The following is a 15,489-nucleotide window of genomic DNA, read 5'->3' as shown; positions in this document are numbered from 1 at the left end:
AACATGATTTCAAAAACAACACATCCCAGTGACAGATCGCCTATTTTTTAACACAAACGAATTGCTAATCATCTAGAGATGGTTCTTATGCATTAGTATACATCTGTGCCGCGAGATGTTTCAAAAAGTGGTGGGGACAATATCGACCCTGCCAAAAAGTGGTGGGGACATGTCCCACCCGGCCCACCCGCAAATTACGCCTATGCCAATAGCATAGTAGGAATTACTCTTATGACCACAGTGCAAGGTTCAATGACAATGTCAGTCCAGTCTCAGAACAAGACACTTTAATGGGAAAGTTTATGAGGAAATCTGACTGTGCATGTCTGAAAAGCAGTCAATGGATAAAATGAAAACGCAAAAGATTGTAGCAACAGGCTGGAAATTCTGTGTCTGAGAAATGTCATATGCTATACGTTGCATGAGAAATTAATCAGTGTCTGTACATGCGACGTGCTCGTCTGGTGAGGAGTTTCCACTGAGGGCGGCGCTACACTCTTTTCAGGAAGTGCTAGGACAGAGGAAATTTTATTTTCGTGGTAAATAAAAAAAGGTTCCTCGTTTGTAACTCTTATAACCAGGTGTGGTATGTTTGCACGTCCACATAACTTCTATCCCAGAGAGAGAGAAGCAAGCGTGTCTGCGTGTGATGATCCGAGCAGAGATGGCTGCAGTTACTCTTGTCGATCTCACACATGTCCGCTGTTCACAGTACGACATTTGTGTGAAAAAGCGCATCAGCAAGTTCTGTGCAGTCACCGGGAATGGCTCACAGGAACCGGTCTTCATCATAGCGGATCCAGAGAGCTCCGTGGGGACGGACAGATTTCCAAGAAGCTCTATTCTGGAGATGTTTATCGGGTTCAGCAATTCCCCACAGGTCCTGTGCAAAAGCTCTCTTTCAGCCTCATTATACTCATTCAAACAGGCTATAGACAAAGAGGACATTAGTAATGTGAAGATTATGACCTCGAGCCACGGGAGAGGAGTGTTTCAGGTCTACCAGGAGCTCCTCTTCACTTCTGCGTATAATTTTGAGTACACTATCATGTTTGACAATCTGTCCTCCGACTCCTGTCCCATGGGTGACTGCACAGCCATCAGCACTGAGGCAGCTGATGCTAAACACGAGCTCGGCAGGTTCCTACAGCACCTACCAGCGGTCAAAGGAGACATTACAGTTCTTAGATCTGCTTTAATTTCAGGTTGGTGGTGTTCGTCTTCCTGATCACATTATACGTGTATTTTACCTTTGAGGTTATACTTAAGTATGTACTACTTTTCGTTAGGCTATATTATTTAATTTGAATACTTTTTATTGAACTAGTAATAAAGTAAAAATGTAAAAGTTATGTTCACTGTCTACAAAACAGGAACTATAGGCTATGAATTTGAGGGCTAGCATTATTTCATTTGGAATAGTAAATACAATACAGTTAATTTATGATTCTTATGATCTTTAAAACTTTTGTTGTAAATGCTTATGCTTAAATGCTTGAAATTAGTTTAGTGCACAAATATAAATTTTCTACAAACTAATTTTATTATTATTATTATTATTATTATTATTATTAAACCTGTAAAGCCTGACATATGAAATCATAGTGAGAAAAACTTTCTTCTTCTTTTTTTGTTGTTTGAAATGGAACCGTTTATTAAAAAAAAAAAAAAAAAAGTTTTTATAGCTTTTTTTTATAGAAAAAAATAAAAAAAATCTAAAAGTTTGTGTTTTGTGTTATAGTATGATATAGTAGAATATGGAGCTCATATTGAGGAGGAAAGACTCAAATTGAGCAAAAATATGAAGTTTAGTTATTTATATGGTAAAAGTAAGATGTAATGTACCTTGTGATTTAAATCAATGAGATTTTATAACAGATTGTCACTATTGTCACTCTAAACTTGATATTTAAAACTCTAAAAATGATATTTAAATGTCGAGCGCTGTCGATTTTTAATGTAATTATTCAAAAAAAAAAATCTGTATGTATAATCAAGTAATCCTAAGTTGCTTCAGTGCAGTGCAGTAAGTGTTCATTCTGAAATATTCATAACAATATAAAAGTTAGTCTTACGTTTTATAAGATTTCACAGCAAAAAGACACGTGTACCCCAACCTGAAGGGGGACATTTTTACAATTCTACTAAAAAGCATTTTTTTCTTCCTGCTAAAGTATGAACTATCATTTAGAGGGCAGACGTAAAGTAGTAGATGGTGTACAACAGGTTTTTCAGCAACATTTTTTTTATAATGTTGATCATTTATTGGCCTTAGAAAATCATTTATCAAATATGTTCCATAGGCTTTGTAGGATTAATGGATAATTTGTATATATTAGCTGTTTCTTTGTCTCTGCTTAATCTGGACATTCACACAGCCAAGGCTTTTTGGCTGTAATTCCTTAAATTTTCCTGTATTTCCTTCTCATTCAAAGACTGCTTTGGTCATGGCTTCACCACTCGTACTGGAGGTATCTCCTACATCAGCACCCTGAGCTCACTGAACCTCTTCTGTAACCCTCGGCGCAAAGACTCCAGAGCTGTGGTGGCCGAGAACCTCCGCCGGCTCGGCCTGCGGGCTGGATTTCACCCTCATCAGTTCAACCTCATAAAGGTACTTTACTTACAAAGAAAATATGAGGAAGCAATCTAAGAGCAAGCAGCATATCATAACTTTAAACACATGTCACTGCATTTTTAACTTTTCCTGTTGCATTCTGCCAAAGAAGTTATTTGAATACTGGCTCACACATTGATCTTTCACATTAAACATTTTGGTAACACTTTGGTACACATATTCACTATTAACTATGACTTTTGCCTCAATAAACTCTTAATTTACTGCTTATTAATAGTTAGTAAGATAGTTGTTGTAGCGTTGGAGTCAGTGGTGTAGTCGGGGCCATACGCACGTATACGCCGTATACTTACTTTTTGCCCAGGGCTGTTTGCGTATTACGACTTCTAAGGATCAGTATTTGCGTATACCCACTTGTATTTTTTGCTTCGAAAGTCCAATCTATTGTCATGTTAGCTTCCCCTTTAACTGTGTGTCCAATGCTGTTGCGTAAACTCGCGATTCTTTGTTGTAATTGGTGCATTAACACAGATAAGATTTCCACAAGCCATTCCTATCGTGACACTGATGATAAAATGTGCGATCTATTTGATTATATATTGTAAGTTAAACACTTTAAAACGCTATAAAGTCAAACATGATCTTGAGACTGATGAACAAAATGAACAAAAGACTGATGAAAAGAGAGAAAAACATCATCTTGAGCCAAGATTAGAAAGCTTTTTAAACTATTCATCATGACCCAGACCAACCCTTGGTTTTAATTGTGATCAGCTTTTACAATTTATATTATATTAAGGGAATATATTTTCACTATAGATATTATGTGACATGTTGTAGACTAGCTATTGTTTCTATATGTGTAGTTTGCTATTTTTCATAATAAATGCTATGATAAAAAACAAAAATGTTTGACTTTTTATGGCACATTGGAGTATAAAATTCTGTCAAACTGATGATAAGCTTACAGGTGCTGAAATAATATAAAACATCATAGGCTATAAACCATGATGCAGTTTCTGACGGTTAGTGTGTTTAATATTTTTAATCATCATTAAAATTTTGAAAGTAAGCAACAGTCTCACGTACACACAGGGTAGGTTTCGTTTCGTTTAAAAAAATGACGGAAAGAAGTGAGAGGTTACTGAGGGAAAGTATTGACCTTATTCCTGACTAGCCTACTGCGTTTTGAATTATGGGTGGCACTTCCGGTTTGGGGAACTTCCATTTAAAAAGACTGAAACGAATCATTTCAAATATAAGGTTGCCCTACAAATAAAGCTTATCCGTCAGTTTGACTGAATGAGCTGTCAATTTTTCTTTCATGTTTTATTTTCAGACATCATGAGAATAATGTAACGCTTGGTATTTTAATGTATGTATGTTATGTTATAACAAGAATATCTATGGCAAGAGCTCTTTTCAGTCGCTGCTTTCTATCCTCGTGATTATTTTCTTTTGTCCCTTTGCATTCCACTGTAATAGTAGTCTGTTCTCCGGATATAATTTACGATATATCCCATTAATAATTCACTGGAATGCACGAAGAATCTCTCGTTTTTCTCCTTAAAGCCTCACGTCTCTTTCCAGGTTTGTTTTCACAGGTAAATACAATTTATTATCTGTCAAAATGACGGAAATCACTTTGAATTAGTTTCACGCAATGCTGAAGTTTATGAACATTTCTATTAAGGCAACGTAGCCTATATTACATAATACAGATATTACTACTGTTATGTTTAACCCGTCCGTTATTGCTGTGGAAAGAATCGCGCTTTTTCATGGCCTGTTGAAAGTACCTTCTTGATGCTTTTACACTTTTAAATGGCCTTTTAATGTTCGTTGGTTGAAGGGTGAATAGAATAATGTCATCTCATTGTACCAAGTTTAAAAAAAAAGGGGGTTTGCGACTGGGTAATAGTACACCACTTATTTTTTTAGGACTACACCACTGGTTTGAGTTTAGGTATGGGGTAGGATTAAGGGGTGTAGAATATGGTCATGCTCAATAAGGCATTAATATGTGCTTTATAAGTACTAATAAACAGCCAATATGCAAGCTAATAAGTAACTAGTTAAAAGTGAGAATTGTTCCCCATACTAAAGTGTTACCAACATTTTCTACGTAATGCTTCTATATACTGATTACATGTGTCTTTGTTATTGACTTCAGTGCAATCATGCCAGTGATGTGTGGGTGATGGGTAAACCCGCCCCCGCCAGTTACGACGGAATGGTGACCAATCAGGTTGGAGTTGTCATAGCAGCACCAGGGGCCGATTGCATGCCGCTGCTCTTCACTGACCCTGTGAAAAAGGTCACTGGAGTGGCACATGCAGGTTAGTCACATCACAATGCAAAAAATCTTAATGCTTCTTCAAATAGACTTGATTGTCTTTAAAAAATATATAATTTCAGTCATCAGATCTTTTGATGTTAGAGTGAAATATGACCAAGACATTTTCTTGACAGGTTAACTCACCTAAATACACTCAATAATAATTTAATTGATAAATTATGGTTAGATCTGCATAACCTTCTAGTGATTGACTTCAAGCTTCGCAGTGAGTTCTGTGGGAAGTATGTGATCATATAGTCTGAAACAAAAGGGAAGTCTAAAGGTGCGTTCCATTCGACCATACAGTATGTACCAGCGAATGCTATAAGGAATAAGAGAATATCACTTCACATGAAGTCGAGAAGGACATTTACCCACTGGTCATTGCGCATCACTCCAGTATTTACGGAGCCCTGCACGTGACATGTAGGAAAAAAATAGTAGGCTAAATCGTAGGCTAATTTACTAATTTGTTCCCTCGATTTGCCAAATCATGTGCATGATTTAGCTAATCGAGGGAACGAATTAGTAAATTGTGCGCACAATATATAAATCAAGGGAACGACTTGGTAAATTGTGCGCACAATTTACTTTTTTTTCTTGCATGTCATGTGCAGGGCTCCGTAAGTACTAAAGTAGTTTGAATAAAATAAACGCAGTGAAAGTGAGTTGAGGCTCAAGCAGTTTAATTGAGTTTATTTAGTCCCAGGTGTGTTTTATATAGAAGGTTGTTTCCCCCACTAAATAAAAAATAAAAAAAAGTAATTGTCAATTTTTATCTCGTAATTCTGACTTTTTTCTCAGAATTAAACTCGCAATTGCGATTTATAAAGTCAGATTTGTGAGATATAAAGTTGCAATTGCGAGTTATAATGTCAGAATTATGAGATCTAAACTCACAATTGCGAATTGTAATGTCAGCATTTCAGGATATAAATTCGTAATTGCGAGTTATAAAGTCAGAATTTCAGGATATAAACTCACAATTGCGAATTGTAATGTCAGAAATTCAGGATATAAACTTGTAATTGCGAGTGAAAGTCAGAATTTCGGGATATAAACTCGCAATTGCGAGTTAAAGTCAGAATTTCAGGGTATAAACTCGCAATTGCGAATTGTAATGTCAGAATTTCGGGATATAAACTCGTAATTGCGAATTGTAAAGTCAGAATTTCAGGATATAACCTCGTAATTGCGAGTTGCAAAGTCAGAATTTCGGGATATAAAGTCACAATTCTGAGAAATAAAGTCGCAATTCTGTGAGAAAATGTCAGAATTGTGAGATTTCTTTTTTTTTTTTCCTTTTTTTTTTTTTTTTAGAAAAAAAGAGTTTATATCTTCCAATTCGGACTTTATAACTCGCAATTGCGAGTTTATATCTCACAATTCTGAGAAAAAAAAATCAGAATTGTGGGATATAAACTCACAATTGCGAGAAAAATGTCAGAACATATTTATTTCTCAGAATTGCGACTTTATTTCAGAATTGCAGAATTGTTTGTATCTCACAATTCCGAAATGTGGGATATAAATTCACAATTGTGAGAAAAAAGTCAGAATTGTTTATATCTTGCAATTCTGACTTTTTATATACCGCATTGCAAGAAAAAAAGTCAGAAACAAGCTTCCGAAGTTTTGTAAGCAGTTGTTTGAGGGGTATAATGTGCATGAGATGTGACAGTGCAATTATTATAATTTTAGATAAAGCTGCAGTCTGTAAGTTTTTTGGTTAAAAATTATCCAAAATCAATTTTTGAGCAAGTACATAACCAGCCAGTGTTAAACTATCCCGATTCACAATGGTAAGCTTGTAATAATGTTTTCTAATTCAGGTGGTATTGGTTTCTGCTGGAAATTCAAGCATTCGTTCATCTTTGCATCATTACATCACTTCTGTTTACATAAAGAACGAGTCCCAGTTAGTAGGCTATATCATGTGAGGATGCTGCTGGTAGCAGATCATTTATAGCCTTTTCTCACAGCAGCTGCAATAATTAAACTTATTTTGATGGCGGATTGTATGGTTTGACAAATTAACATTAGAGATTAGACTGTACAGAAATTAAAATCTACAGGTAAATACACAATGCTGATGTTGTTAACATTAAAAAATTGAGAAAAAAGTATAACAATAATAATAATTTGCATGGTTTAACATGATCCGAGCTAAGCGATCGTTAGATTTAATCACTATTGGTAGCACGATTTATTGTAATGCTTTTGTTCTCAGTTGGTCAGAACAAAAGTGGCAGACATGTTACTTGTTCAGATGATATTTTCCAGTGAAAATTCTTATTTTGGTCATACTTCAAGACTACAATCTGTGATTCCGGAGTACAGTTTCCACACCGGTGCGTACCTGACAGCAAACATTAGATTCATCCGTGCTGAGGAGTCGTGCCGAGGCACAACCCACGTAAAGATGAGAATTCCACAAATAACTGCAATTGCAAGTTTCAAACAGAGATGGCGACAAAGAGGCAAAACTTACGGACTGCAGCTTTAAATAAGATAAAATACATAACTAACCAAATTGTGTTATTTTCATATTAGACATCAGAACAGACATTTATCACTCAGTTTAGTGCTTTCAAAAATGAATAATTTCATATTTATATAAACATTTGTTATATTTACAGAGAGATATTTTGTCATTATACCTCAAACTACAATAAGCGCGTCTCAAGTGTCGTCTGTGTGATGGCGTAGCAGGCTGTTCCAAATGAGTGCGTTTTCTCAAGTGAAGTGAACAACTGATATCCCATGCTCAGGGAGCAGGGAGCCATGTACACCTCACAGGGACCCTGTCAATCAGAACGCAGCACATTCATTACTGACAGACATATAAATCAATTAGTTTCATCTGAAATTCAGTTGGTATTAAAGTATTCCGTGAAGGGTAAATGTAATTGAGTTATTCTCAGTGCTTGCTGTGCTTACATAATCCTGGTTCATGCTATTTCAGAGTTAGTTAGATACATACAGTATGAACATTTTCTGTGTTTATACATAATGTCTATGCCAGAAATGATGTGACCAGCTATAGCATAATGTAACAATTGTTTATCTGGTATTTCTTGTGTGTGTGTCCCAGGCTGGAGGGGGACCCTCATGGGAATTGCCATGGCAATAGTGAAAGCCATGGTGTCAGAGTTTGGCAGCAGGCCTGCAGACATTGTGTGTGTGATCGGGCCTTCTGTTGGGCCATGCTGCTTTACTCTGGAGCAAGATTCAGCCAGAGAGTTTCATGCCATACACCCAGACTGTGTTCGAAACATGGACTCATCGAGACCTTATGTCGACATCAGACTCGCAACCAGGTAAAGTTCAAAGGTCAACCAGCAGAATCTTGGTTTGACTTCAACTGTACTCCAGAGACCTGTTTTATTGATCCCTCAGTCCTCTGTGTCACTCACGTAGGTCAAGTCATTCCCTAAAGTGACTCACAGTAATGAACACCTCTGAAATAAAGGTGATTTATGTAAAGAGTAATATATCTCTGTTAGAATATTAGCAGAAACAAAGACTGATGATTTCCAAGAGGAAAGTTAAACACAATCTGTAGATTGTCATGTGGAACGAAACGATACACAATCAGAAAGCGAGCTGATGGAAGACGGAAGCATAACATGACTTCTTTCAAATCTTTTCTTTTTTTTCTCAGCAAATTTTCTGTAAAAAGCAGTTCCAAACACTATTTTTGCCATTTCTTCTTGACCGTCATTCGCCAAGTTTGTTTACTCTAAAGTCACGTTTGACCGTGAGAGATTTTGCAAGGCTTCCCATGTTCACAGTCGGGAATCCGGTTGTTAGTGAATGTAATCTGTTAGTGTGTGGTGTGCTGTCTTGGGGTCTCAATTAGTTCCCTAGTTCAGTAGTCAGGGAACTGATCAGGGAGTCAGCCATTTTAAGGGCCATCTCAATCGCAAAATCCTTCCAGTCCACTGAAACTTTTGCTGCCTAAAAAGTCCCACAATGCACAGTGGGAGCTTTGGTGCTCACTATGTTTCCTTAACGGAAGTGCTGAAGCGCGAAACATAAATCACATGAGCCAACTCACTACACATAATGACACGTGATGTTTTCTAAAATACAAACCTTTAATTATATTTCAGCATAAACATATATCACTAGACAGGTAACGGATGTAGGCTGGTAAGAGTTGTGTATGTAAACTTTACTGTGGTCTGCGGCCTTTAGCCTCCTTGTTACAGCAATTGACTCCCAATCTTGTGGACCCGGGTTCGAGTCCTGTTTAGAGCGGTCGGTTCGAACAGGAGGGGTTACAAATATGTAACAAGTAAAGTATTTATCATAACATACTTTAAATAATATTAAAAAATAATGTCAAAAAGAAAGATATTATCAGTTCTGCTGTTGTTCATAAATACCTGTAGTGATGTTGTACAATGAAGATGTTGTCACCTCGCCGGAAATAGAGTTGTTAGTGTCCCAATGTATAGTAAGCCAGTGTCCTTACTCTTCTTATCAGTGACCAAATTTATGTACATGATATACTGATTCACGACCTCGGAAGCTAGGGAGCTGATGACCCCTGGTCACATCGCGGCACTCCACATACTATAGGAACAAAACCATTAAATCTATGATTTTTTAATCGCCATGTTTGTGGTCTCTCACATTTTGAAAATCTGATAAGATTTTAAAAATATTTTAGTGTTCTAATGGTAGACGTTTGATTGATTTGATCTTTTAACACTGTATACTGTATCTTCACTCCCAGATTTCACAGGGTTATTATAGTTAACTAAAACTGAAACTAAAACCCTTAAAAAATGTTATTTGAAATAAAATAAATGTTAACTAAAATAAAATACAAAAATATAAAACTTAAACTAATTTTATTTCAGCTATTTCAGCATTTCTCATTTTAATTTACTGCAACTTGATGTACTAAAATAACTAAAACTACAACTGAAATAAAAATGAATAAAAACTATAAATACATATTTTTAATTATTAAAAATTACAAAAATACACACCAGAATTACTAAAACATTAACTAAAATGAAAATGAAAACTGTAATAAAATAAAATCTGACTAAAAATATTAATAAAACCTATAATAGTATCTCAATAATACTAAAATAACAGGTTTTTAACTATGTAAAGCACTTTGAGTAGCTTGCGCTATATAAAATTAAGCCTATTATTAAAATTTTTAAAAACTATTATTAAAAAAACTATTATTTGAATTATATTACGTTATCTTGCATTTATTAAACTGCAATATGTCAACCAACCAATCATGCTTTGTCTTTCAGAATCCTGCTGGAGAGAGGTGGGATTAAGCCTGAACACATCGAGGACATCAGGATCCCAGACCAGCCTGATTCCACACTGTGCACCTCCTGCCTTCCTGAATTATTCTTCTCCCATGTAAGAGATGGACTTGACTTTGGGACACAAATTGGCTTTCTGTGGATCAAATAATCCTGCATTCACTGAGCTCTGACTGAATGTGATTACGTCTATGTGTATTCATTTAAAAAATGTGTCTAAAAGCCAGTATATAAATCTACTAATATAATAAATTAATTTGTATGGGATTACCACCACTTGTGTCAAACTCAAATATGCTATGAACACTTTCATTTGGTATGTACACAAATGGGCATGATTTATTTTTCCAACCTCAAGATTTCAGACTAAAAATGTGAATATTTTAATAATAGAAAGTGTTTGTTTAGATGCTAGTCACCATGTTTTTCCACAACTTTTAATCAACTTTTTTGCTAGTTCATTTGAAGTCCTGTAGTGTGACAAATGGATTTTTAAAAATAGAAATATTTCAAATATTAATAAATACATATTGACTTATTTTATGTTTATTAATTAATCTCTCTTGCTATAATATGGATGTGTCACACAACAGGACTGAAGAAGTAGCTTCACATAAACACTACAAATCTAATTAATAGTTGGAGGTAAAACTTTACTTTTTAAAAAATTCCTTCCTGTTCCTGTCCTGTTTGGCAACATTTTCAAGAGACTGTTGATTAGATTTTGTCACTCTTCAGGACTCAATAAGTGGTGACACAGATTTATAGACTTAATAAATAAATACATTTATGATCGATAATTTTATGACCACATTATATAATTCAATATAAATATATATTTAAATAGTATTTCTATCCACATTGTTAATTTTGAAACTAAGGGATAGTTGTACATGACAGGACAGTTTCAACATTTTATTTGGTAATTGCTGAATTGTTAAAATATTAAAGCTATATAAATAATATTATGTATTGGACAAGATCTGTACTGTCCAGACAAATTCTAAAAATATAATGGGGGAAATGAAAAGAAAAATGGCATTTTTCTATGAGTACAGTAAATTACATGTCATGTCAACAACCCATTATTAAAAGCTACTGAAAGAAACCTCTCTAAAATACATAATTTAGGAACTGTCTGTTGATGTCCGTCAGTATGAGTGTGATTTGTGTTTTGTAAATGAGATGTTTTTAATTGCACAATTTATTTTTAATGAACTATTTTGAGAGGTTAAAATAGACTGTGAATGTACACTAGAGGGAGCTAATCGTTTGATTTCTTTCATCTTAGCGTGACCACCATTACACGTTATGAATGATCAGTAAAATTGTTTAGTTATTAAATGTTTTGCTGTAACATTGCTCATATCACAGCGAAAACAGCTGCTTTTGCCAAATGTTAAGCTTGAAACTGTCCTAGTGGGATAACATAGCCTATTTTTGTATTGTATTATGTACAATAAAATTAATTGTAAAATATGTGTAAACTCGCTTGTTTAGCATTATTATGTGTACATGTCTCTAAATTCGTTTATCTTCACATCTGTTTTGTATTTATTCAGTAGAGGCGACACTAGAGGGCGCTCGCGTCACTGCTGTTACTGTACGCTGCGCGCGCTCTTGTTTATTACTCGAGAGACTCTGATTGTTGGCTTGTGGCCAAGATCCCTTCAGCAGCATCACGGGCAGCTTTGGTCTCCAACAACACTTTTGCAATGTCACAAAACCATCTCAGCTATTCCTTATCGCGTGCTGTTGAAATAACAGCACCATTTTACTATCAAGTCATAAAGGAGGGCAATAGATGTGACGTTGTGTTTGACCAGCACTGCAGAAAAGACGCTTGTCAGCCCTATTGTCTACACAAGCAGCAGCGTGCAAGTGATTGTGTTTTCCGTGTTGACAGAAAATGACTGTGGTAAACCTAACTATTGACAAAACCTCAATAACACCTCTGCTAACCTACTAAGGGTTCAAACATAGCCAACACATGCACCCCTTAATCACCATACTATACCATAGGCCTATCAGATGGTTCTGGTTCTGCTTTAGTATCCAGAATTTAGATTGGATGTAATGTGGAACTGTACTAAAATTGTTTATCCCAACAATATGGGAAATTATTAACATGACAGAGCTTGGCTAAATAGGAAAATGTAGCCTACATTTTACACAATGTAACTTTTTTTGATAAAAAATAAAATGTTATTAATGATAGACTGCAAAAAAATCTTCTACACATATCTTTACCCAAATACAGTTAGTTTATTGTCTATAATGATGATTTATTTTTAAGTTCTCGGGACGGATTTTGCGTAAAAATGCATTGCTTATGCCATTTGTCACGTCATCTGTAGAGAAGTAGTTCCGGTTGTGGTTAGCGTGAAGCTGCAAGTTTGTTGTCACAACGAACTTGAAAAATTAACCATGGGCCATTCAAAACGGCAAACCTCCGAGAATCACCAGTTGTAAAAACAAATTTAATTTCAGATCAGATTTAAAATCAGATGCAATTTATTTATTTGTCCATCCACTCTTATAAGATGTCCTGTATCCTGTATGTGTACATTGGTGCCTTGATTTATCCGTACAGAGAAGCTAGCCGAAGCGCAACCAAAACAAAGTTACATAGTGTAGCTTTAAATTCATAAACAACAATGGCATTATGGTTTCTCAGCCATAAAAACAAACACTGGGGAAAATAATGTATTAATATATTTTACTATAAGTGAATTTGAGTTAATATTGTAGTGATTAGACGCATATCCTTTGACATCAATTACAACGGATATGGAAAAAAGGTTTTCTTATTATAAAAGTCTATAAGCATTTTATTTGTTACTTTAGCTATATGCACAGTTATACATTTACTGTTATTATTTGCATTTTCCCTGCCCTTCATGACCCTATTAGAACAAATCGGTCTGCTTTACTCACAATAGGCCAACTCACTACCTTCTCGGTGCCTTCAGCTGGCATTAGAGGTTAACAGAGCAGGTCAAGTATTTATGTGAACCATGAATTTGCAGCATCTTTTAATAACTGGGTCTCGTATTTAAATATAGATTTACATGCTGTACAAATACTTTCCTGTGAGGTCAAACCTCAGATTAATAAAGTGCTTTTATGTGGGTCATGCAAAAAAAAAAAAAAAAAGAATGGTAATTTCTATGCAGCAACAGATGGGGAATTTCTGGATAGGGTTGTGATGAGGCCATGATTTCCTGAAAATAACTTTTCTTCATTTCAGATCATATAACAACACTTAATCATTTTATGATGTTTTAGAGTACATATTGTCTAGAGTGTGCTAAAGCCAGACCCACATTATCATTACACATACATTCACAGAAACACTTCTGGCACTGATATTGTGGTTTTATTGCACTTTAGACCATGATGATTGCAGAACCACAGTTTGTTCTGTTCCACAGAATGACCGGCACAGTTTTACTGATTTATGACTTCCGATCACACCTCTGTTTTTCTGTAACTTATTAAAGTACTCAACTCGCATATCCTTTGTGCTCGAGGAAACGCTTCCAAAGAAACTGTGTGTGCAGACTTGTAAACAAAATAAAAGCAAGTTAAATCGCATTTAGAAAACGGGATATAGACGTGTTAGATGGTTGCCAAGTCCAGTGGTATTACAGAACTCATCTGTGAACCAGATGCACAAGTCTTGGCCTGGGCAGCTCCTGTGCCATAGTTTGTTTTATTAACCTGAATTCCAACTTAATCTACATTTACAATGAGCAAACACAACACCATCAGCCAGTCTTACTAGAAATCACGTGATCTGACCATAAAGATGTAGATGTAAGGAGGTTTTTGATCGGCTAATGGGTGTGCTTACAGTCAAGATAACTATAACGATTCATTTTCTTCATAGGGGAATTGATTTTTAAAGCTAACTTATAAACCTTTAATGACTGACCTACTGTGAGCTACGAGGTTAATCAATGGTGTATGCTTTTGTTGAAGACAGCTTCCTTTTTTTTTTTTTTTTTTTAAATATTCAAGTTTAACAGCAGAATTCCTGGTGGTCATTTAGACCATACAAACCTTACCAATCAGAAAACTGTGACAAGCAAATTGCGCCAAAAGAACTGCCCACTCCCATGAAGCACTGTGAATGAGTCAGTTTCTCCTCACTCACAAAATTCATATATACACTCACCGGCCACTTTATTAGGTACACCTTGCTAGTACCTGGTTGGATTCACTTTTGCCTTCAGAACTGCCTTAATTCTTCATGTCATAGGTTCAACAAGTTGCTGGAAACATTCCTCAGAGATTTTGGTCCATATTGACATGACAGCATCACGCAGTTGCTTCAGATTTGTTAGCTGCACATCCATGATGCGAATCTCCCCTTCCACCACCCGAAGGTGCTTCATTGAGATCTGGTGACTGTGGAGTAGTGCTATAGTCAAGACCACCTAAACCGAGACCAAGACCAGTGTGTGTCGGACTAAGACAAGACCAAGACAAAACCAAGACCAGACTAGCACTCCTCAAATTCATCTGAAAGATCCACATTTACTGCCTGAGAAATGTCTTATTTTTAATCAATAATTACAATTAGAATAATAAGACACTATATAGAGCTGTTACCAATCAATTGAAAAACTCCAATCAAGAAGACCGGTCTCGAGACCAAGACCGGTCTTGAGTACTACAACACTACTGTGGAGCCCATTTGAGTCTAGTGAGCTCATTGTCATGTTCAAGAAACATGTTTGAGATGATTTGAGCTTTGTGACATGGTGCGTTATCGTGCTGGAAGTAGCCATCAGAAGATGGGTACACTGTGGTTATAAATGGGTTGGACATGGTCAGCAACAATACTCAGGTAGACTGTGGCAATGCTAAACGATGCTCAAAGTGTGCCAAGAAAATACCCTCCAGACCATTACACCAGCAGCCTGAGCCGTCGAGACAAGGCAGGATGGATCCATGCTTTCATATTGTTTATGCCAAATTCTGACCCGACCATCTGAATGTCGCAGCAGAAATCGAGACTCATCAGACCAGCAACGTTTTTCCAGTCTTGAAAATTGTCCAATTTTGGTGAGTCCGTGCGAATTGTAGCCTCAGTTTCCTGTTGTTAGCTGACAGAAGTTTCACCGGTGTGATCTTCTGCTGCTGTAGCCCATCTGCTTCACGGTTCGACATGTTGTGCATTCAGAGATGCTCTTCTGCAGACCTCAGTTGTAACAAGTGCTTATTTGAGTTACTGTTGCTTCTATCAGTTCTACCAGTCTGGC

At 36.0% G+C, this 15,489-nt stretch overlaps 1 protein-coding gene across 2 annotated transcripts; it reads left to right on the top strand.

Annotated features, from left to right (window-relative positions):
* Positions 1 to 304: 304 nt before the first annotated feature.
* On the top strand, positions 305 to 11,706 carry lacc1 (laccase (multicopper oxidoreductase) domain containing 1). 2 transcript variants are annotated; one of them, XM_051906484.1, is made up of 5 exons: positions 342 to 1,205; positions 2,436 to 2,614; positions 4,752 to 4,917; positions 8,011 to 8,236; positions 10,202 to 11,706. In XM_051906484.1, the coding sequence occupies exons 1-5, from the start codon at positions 650 to 652 to the stop codon at positions 10,368 to 10,370; spliced, it is 1,296 nt and encodes a 431-aa protein (XP_051762444.1). In that variant the 5' UTR covers positions 342 to 649; the 3' UTR covers positions 10,371 to 11,706. The 2 variants fall into 2 exon arrangements, with proteins under 2 accessions (XP_051762445.1, XP_051762444.1); XM_051906485.1 differs by lacking the exon at positions 8,011 to 8,236 and having other exon boundaries at positions 305 to 1,205; positions 10,202 to 10,361.
* The last annotated feature ends 3,783 nt before the right edge of the window (positions 11,707 to 15,489 follow it).

The sequence above is a fragment of the Ctenopharyngodon idella genome, chromosome 9 (assembly GCF_019924925.1).
Source record: "Ctenopharyngodon idella isolate HZGC_01 chromosome 9, HZGC01, whole genome shotgun sequence".
NCBI classification, from domain to species: Eukaryota; Metazoa; Chordata; class Actinopteri; order Cypriniformes; family Xenocyprididae; genus Ctenopharyngodon; species Ctenopharyngodon idella.
This window is presented reverse-complemented; position numbering and strand designations above follow the sequence as displayed.